Source organism: Echinops telfairi, unplaced genomic scaffold (genome assembly GCF_000313985.2).
Source record: "Echinops telfairi isolate 266 unplaced genomic scaffold, ASM31398v2 ScPeMD7_25;HRSCAF=90, whole genome shotgun sequence".
NCBI classification, from domain to species: Eukaryota; Metazoa; Chordata; class Mammalia; order Afrosoricida; family Tenrecidae; genus Echinops; species Echinops telfairi.
The window spans coordinates 32,107,046-32,113,779 of NW_022103922.1; the positions used below are offsets into that span (position 1 = coordinate 32,107,046).

The 6,734-nt window shown below is 60.2% G+C and overlaps 1 protein-coding gene across 2 annotated transcripts; it reads right to left on the minus strand.

Moving 5' to 3' along the window:
* Positions 1–6: 6 nt before the first annotated feature.
* On the minus strand, positions 7–6,004 carry MYORG (myogenesis regulating glycosidase (putative)). Of its 2 annotated transcripts, XM_045289254.1 has the most exons (3): positions 5,814–6,004; positions 4,183–4,345; positions 7–2,726 (listed from the first exon to the last, which is right to left on the minus strand). In XM_045289254.1, the coding sequence occupies exon 3, from the start codon at positions 2,567–2,569 to the stop codon at positions 554–556; it is 2,016 nt and encodes a 671-aa protein (XP_045145189.1). In that variant the 5' UTR covers positions 2,570–2,726; positions 4,183–4,345; positions 5,814–6,004; the 3' UTR covers positions 7–553. The 2 variants fall into 2 exon arrangements, with proteins under 2 accessions (XP_045145189.1, XP_004712433.1); XM_004712376.2 differs by lacking the exon at positions 4,183–4,345.
* Positions 6,005–6,734: the final 730 nt, after the last annotated feature.

Sequence of the window (6,734 nt, forward strand, 5' to 3'; positions counted from 1 at the left end):
CTAATGGGGGGCTAGATGGCTATACCATGGCAGGGGCCTGTCACCTCCTTGTCAGCTGGCCAAGCACCTCCATGCCTTCATCCCAGCTGGGACAGGGCCAGGTCTGTCAGAGTTCAGCTGAGACAAGGGACAGAGCTCTACTCTCTACTCTGAGAATGTGCCCTTAAGTGTAGCGGGGTAACGTCTAGTAGAGGGCCTCAAGACCCCACTCCTGAAGGACAAAGGTGGCCACTAGAGCCAAGAGAGACGAAGACGTTGCTCTTTGTGCTTTTGAAACCCAACCACACGTGACAGGAAGCAAGCTGGCCTTTCTCTGAGCTCCCTCCTACTCGAGGAAGGAATGTGGAGGAGAAAGCAGGGCTTGGGACTGTGTCTGGGTGGGCGTCTTCCTCAGCGGCTCCTCCCAGACCCACACGAGCTGGCCTGAGCACAGGAGGTATCTGCCCCCACTTAGAGGGTCAGAGGTGGGGACTTGCTGGGGGTACACAGAGGAAGTGGGATGGAGGGGAGGAGCTAGGCGGAAGGCCTGGCATCGCTGAGGGCATGGGATGGCTTAGGATGCCCAGGTGAAGTAGGCGACTTCATCCAGGTCGACCGGGTAGTCGGTGAGCAGCACCGGCGTCTTGTCGAACAGCTCACCCTTATAGCTGCGCCACTTGCCAGCGGGCAGGTAAACGTCGCGCTCCTGCTTGCCGGGCTCCAGCACGGGCGCCACCAGCAGCGTGTCCCCGATCAGGAACTGGGAGTCGATGCGGTGCGCCGTCTCGTCACCGGGCGCGATCCACCAGAGCGGGCGCACGATGGGGTCGCCCGTGTCCGTGACCTCGCCCGCCAGCTCCAGCAAGAGCGGCGCCAGAAGCGAGGCCCGCAGCGCGGCGAACTTGTGCGCGATGGCCACCACTTCGGCGTCGTAGCGCCACGGCGGGATGGAGAACTGCATGGCCGGCATGAAGGCGGCCACCTCGAGCCAGCGCACGTAGAGCTCGCGCTCGGGCACGTCGTTGCCGCCCACCATGTCGGGCAGGATGAACGGGTAGCCCAGCATGCTGACGGTGAGCACGGCGGGGATGAGCGAGCGCAGGCCCAGGTCGTAGCCCCACACCGAGTCGCGGTCCACCAGGCGGAAGAAGCACGAGATGTTCTGCGACTGGTAGCCCACGCGCACCTCGGCCAGCGCGAAGAAGGGCAGCGCCATCTCGGTGTAGCGCCGGCTCCACACGCTCGGGTCGGCCAGCGGCCGGAAGGTGCTGAAGTCGCGCGGCAGGTAGCTGACCTCGCCCGCGTCGAACTTGAAGGAGGCCACCGCGTAGCGCGCGCGCAGCCGCCGCAGGTGCGCCTGGAACCAGTCGCGCGCCTCGGGCCGCGTGAAGTCGAGCACGGCGCCGATGCCGTTCCACCAGCGCACGAGCGCCGGCAGCCGCCCGGTGGGCTCGCGCACGAACAGCTCGCGCTCCACGCCCTCGCCGAAGCTAGATGAGTTATAGTTGACGAACGGGTGCACCCAGAGCGTGACGCGGAAGCCCGCCTCGCCCAGGCGGCGGAACAGGTCGCTGGCGTTGGGGAACTTGGCCTCGTCGAAGTCGAAGTCGCCGTAAGCCGGCGTGTACATGTCGTCGATCTCCAGGTGGCTGCTGTTGAAGCGGTGCTGGCGGATCTGCTGCGCGAACTGCAGCACCTTGGTCTGATTGACGGCGCGCCCGTACAGCGCCCACGTGGACCAGATGGGGTCGCGGAAGGCCTCGGGCGCGGGCACCCGCGACGGCTTGTTGAAGTAGCGCCGCACCATGTACTTGTGGATGGACGTGACGTCCGAGCCCACGCACACGCGGTAGCTGAGCTCGGGCGCTGCGGGCCGGCCGGCGGGCGCTTTGTAGGGCGTGTCGTGGTAGCGCGCCTGCAGCCGCAGCGAGCGCTCCGTGCTGTTCCAGCCCAGGTGGAAGGGCACCGAGTCATTGACTTTGATGGCGGCCGCGCGCGACGACAGCCAGTAGCGCTCGAGGATCCCCCCGAACGCGGCGTCGGAGGAGTAGACGTCGCTGGTGACGAAGGGCTGGGGTTCCTGCTGGCCCTCCAGGCGGATGGGCCAGTGCTGCGTCCTCATCTCGGCCCCACCGTACCAGTGGGCCGCCGAGTCGCCCAGAAACATGGCGTGCTCCACCGCGCGCCCGGCCGCCGCCTCCTCCCAGCGAACGCGGTAACACAGGACCGTGTCCTTGGGCCGGACCGTCTGGATGAAGAAGTGCAGCGGGCGGCCATCGGCCGTGCGCGCACAACCGAGCACGGCGCCCTCGCGGCTGCAGGAGTCGAGGTCCAAGGCGCCCGAGCGGAAGGCCAGGCGGAAAACCTGCTCGCCCTTCTGGTTGCGGATGGAGAAGCCGCCTTGGTTGAGGTCCAGCAGCCCCGCGCGCAGCCGTTCTGCCTTGCGTAGAGACACGCTGTAGTAGCACCAGGCCACCACCGCTGCCAGCACCAGCAGCAAGCCCAGGACCGCAGAGCCCAGAAGTGGCCTCAGCTCTTTGGATGGCTTGGGCTTGGCCGGCGAGAAGTTGTCTGGCAAGAAGGTGTACATGGTGGTGGCTGCGGGAGTCTTGGGGATCTCAGGGCAGCAGTGGGGGTAGGCCTGGCGCGTCTCCCAAGAGACCCAGTGATCGATCAGCTGCTAGCTAAAGCAGGATGGGACAGTGGAGCCATCCCTCCAAGCCCATCCGAACCCAGCCTTCTGGAGTCTAGAAAGGGGAGAGAGATGAAACAGAGCTGTCTTAATTCCATAGTTTTCCCACTCACTGTAGCGAGAAAGGAGGGGGAGGGGGAGACTATGGGAAACACTGGGACCTAAGGGCTTGATCAAGGGCAAGTGACCAGCATGACAAAGGTGTGGCTCTCTGGATCAACCTTCTGTGTATCCTACCCACCCTTTCTCCCAATGCTGCTGAGGACTCCTTGAATGTGGAGAGGACAGGCAGCCCACATTCCTAATTTCCTGCTGGGAAAACATACCCCAAGAGAGTCGGGGACTGTCCAGGGTCACAGAATAAGTCTGCTCTCCCTGACATCCCACACAGAGACCTTTAACAGGGCAACAGATTAAATCAGGAGAACAAAGGAGATGCCCCAAAGCCAGGCTCAGTCCTCTGGCCTGGTTTGTGGGAGGAAGGGCTGGATTCAGATGTGAAGGCTGGAGGTGGCCTTCCCCTCCACCCTGCTGTCATGTGTCACCAAGTCTACTTCTCTTGACTACCTCCCTGCTCTGCTCCAAGCGAGACAATTGTGGGCCGGCCACCTCCTGGCTTTCTTACCACTCACCCACTGGCTGCCCTGCTGCCCCTGCTCCAGTGTGGGCACTGCCACTTCTCCCTTGTTACTGGAACACCTCTCCCAGTAGCCTCCCTTTCCCTAGTTTCTCCCTTCCAGTGTCTCCTGGTCCCAGCAACTCTGTGATCCTTCTGAAGCACTTGTCAGATCCTCCTGAGCCCCAGCTTGCACAGGTCCGGAAGCATAAAGCCTTGCGATTGAAGCGCAAGACTTGCACGATCTCAGCGGCCCATCTGACTCCATATCCCGCCAGGCCTATCCTGTGCCTACCAAGATCATTCCTCCCCCAACCTAAATCGTTCAGGCCACCTGCTTGAGACTTCACCCACCTCACCTAGCAGCTCTCCAGGAACCAGGCCCACCATAGCATGGCTCTGCTCTCACATACTGGGGGCTGACACCTGGATCTGGCTGCAGAAAACTGTAGGCTTTGAGGGAGGTGTGTGGCTCAGGGCCGCTGACCCTTCCTGTCCCAGCCCCCAGGGCAGAGTCCATCAAAGCAATAGCACCAAGCAGACATGGCACTGCCAGCCAGCTGGCCTGCTCCCATGGCTCCAGCTGGGGGGAGGAGAGAAGGAAACTGGCAAACAGTAATTAGCCTCCTCCTAGATGCCAGGCAGTGTCTGCCTCGAGTCTCCAGCTCCACCCCAGGCGATGCCAGGAGTACCCGGGAGCCTCACCTCCCTAACACAGAGACCAACAAGAATGCCAGTGCAAATCAGAACCTGAAACCCAGCAGTCAGTACACAACCCCACAACCTCCAGCCTCCCCCTCAGAAGGTGCTATCTCAGGACTTCACTCCCCAAATGGTCAGCCTTAGCTGGTCTGGAACAGCTGGTCAGCACAGTTACCTGCACAACTTAGCTTACCTCCCCAGCTCACAGTGGACACCACTTCCTGTAGGTATAGGCTAGAGACACCCTGCGGGAACATGCATGCAGTGGTCTTTAGTTGATGCTCTTAAGCAGAGCAGGACCCAGGGGCAGTCTTGCGCAGCCCAGGCCAGGCTTGCTGTGCATTTGTATTCATTCCCTTAAAAAAAAAAAAAAAAAAAACCCATTCTAGGCATGGATCCTCAAAACATTCCTGTTAAGTTAGCCCATCTTTTGGCCCTTGGAAGAGGCCACTTGCTCTCTTCCCAACACTTAGGTTCTCAGAATCTTAACTTTCTAGGATTCTAAGGTTCTTTGACGAAGGGGGCAGGGGGTCCCAGACCTGGGCACCTGCTGCTCACAGGCACTCGAATGCCAAAGCAGCATCCAAGAATGCTGGGTGACCAGTAGCTACAATGTCCGTTTTACAGAAGAGAAAATAGAAATAGTGACCCTAACAGGAAAAGGGACTCATCGGAAGTCACTCAGATAACAAGGTTGCTTGAGTGCAAAACCCTCAGCTCCCGTCCACCCTCCACCCACACAGCCTACGTTTGAGATGATGGCAGAAACGGTGGGGCCCGCCTGTCTGAATGCTCCATGGCCAAGAGTTGGTGGGGCAGGCTTTCCCCAGGGGGGCGTGGGCAGGGCCAGGCCAGTCTTCCTTAGAGCTTGGTGCTGCTACTTGCTCCAGGCAGACCAGGAAGGTTTCTTGGGGGAGGGAAAGGGGCAATTTTAATAGCATTGGGCACTAAGAAATCTGGCAAGGTATTTAGAGGGGGGACGTTGGAGAGGAACCCTGTGGTTCCCATGTGATCTATGGTGTTAGAGACCTCTGTCATCTGCCACCTCCACCATCTGACCAACTACACGCTAATGTGGGGTGTGCTCCTTCCTCTCCCCACTCCACTTCCACCTCAGCCCTGGCTGCCAACCCCTAGCTCGGTGGGAGGGGAAGAGCCATGCCATTCCAAGCAGAGTCCTTTGTAGGTTGCAGTTCCCAGGGGGTTGGAAATGTCAAAGGCAACTTGATCTGGCCCATCTCCCTCCTCCGCCAGGAGAAGGGATTCGCAGGGATCGAGTGACGTGCCTTCGGCCTGAAATAAGCTGCACCCACCCCCAGCGACTTGTCTAACTGTCTGAAGGGTGAGACTGAGGTTAAGCGAGCCTGTGGCCTGTTGGAAACTATGTCCGAGGGACCCAGGTGTTCAACTTCGTCCTACCCAATGACCTAGAGAGGGCGGAGCAATCTCTAAACTGTGCCCCCCCACCTGCCGCCCAATTCCTGCCCCTGCTCCCCTCCCCCCCGAACAATTTTTATATTTCCATTTCCCCCTCCCTCCATTTCTGGATGAATAGACAGACGTTGACCGAGGGCATGTCTGGTCCCGCTGCCTCAGTCTGGCACCTTTCATATTTGTGGCGCTGCGGGATGTCATTCTGTGCCTTGAGCACCCGCCCCGTTGCACTTGTGTCTGGGGAAAGTGCTCCCCGCTGCGTTCCGCCCTCAGCTACGTCTCTGGAGGTCTACCCCGTTTGAGTCAGCTGTTGGGCCATACTCGGCTTATAAAAGCTGCTCGGGGCACCCCCTGCAAGTGGTCCCAGGGCACGTGCCGCACCTGCCATACCTTGGGTTCGTCTTTGGCCTCCTACAGATGAGTGGGTGGGGCCAAACACGAAAGTTCAGGCATCGTGCGCCCTTAGTAGTCTCTCAAGGTTCTCCCGCCAGCTCGATCAGGGACGAAATAGGGATGAAGGGAGGCTTCTGCAGATCCCTCGGTGTCAGCCAGAGTTGAACTGCAGGACACGGACCGCAGCCTGCCCAGGGACAACAGGAGCCCTTCGGGCCCCGCCCGCCGGCGACTCGCCCTGCCCAGGCCGCTCCGCCCCACCCCTGGCGCCCAACTCCTCCTCCCATATTGTCACGCGGGCCCGAGGCGCCCGCCCCCATCTTCCTCGCACTGCTGGGCGCCCAGCCCTTTGCATCTCCAGCTTGCACAAGCTTGGTGCCTCCCCAGTTCCCAGCGCTGCCCGCCGGCCCCCCTCCACTGGGTGTCCCTTTCCCCGCCTGCGGGCGGTGCTCCGCCCCGGGCCTGCTGGGAAATGTAGTTCTGGAGGGAGGTGCGGCCTCCAACGGTTGCTGTTCTTGCACCTCCAGGTTGAGTTTAGGGAGCAGTAAAGTGGTACAGCTGTTCCTAGGCATTCCTTTCCTTCCTGTGGAAGCCTCATGCTCTCTCTGACCAGGTTCTTAGTTTTCTCATGTGGAAAAGGATAGCTCAGTGCAAGGAAAAGGAGCCCTGGTGACACAGTGGTTACTAATTGCAAGGTCTGCAGTTTGAAACCAACAGCTGCTCCGCGGCAGAAAGCTGAGGTTTTCTTCTACTGTAAAGTGTTACAGTCTCAGAAACTCACAAGGGCAGTTCTACCCTGTCCTATAGGGTCACTTGATGGCCGTGAGTTTAGGTTTTTTGGAGTTCGGGTAGAGCCCACCAAGTTGGTCACGGAGGGAGCCTCCTCGAGAGGCTGAGGCTGCCAGGACTAGTCACTGG

Bases quoted from the DNA above. Each gene is read 5' to 3' on its own strand.
- MYORG (XM_004712376.2), bottom strand. From the start codon at position 2,569: ATGTACACCTTCTTGCCAGACAACTTCTCGCCGGCCAAGCCCAAGCCA.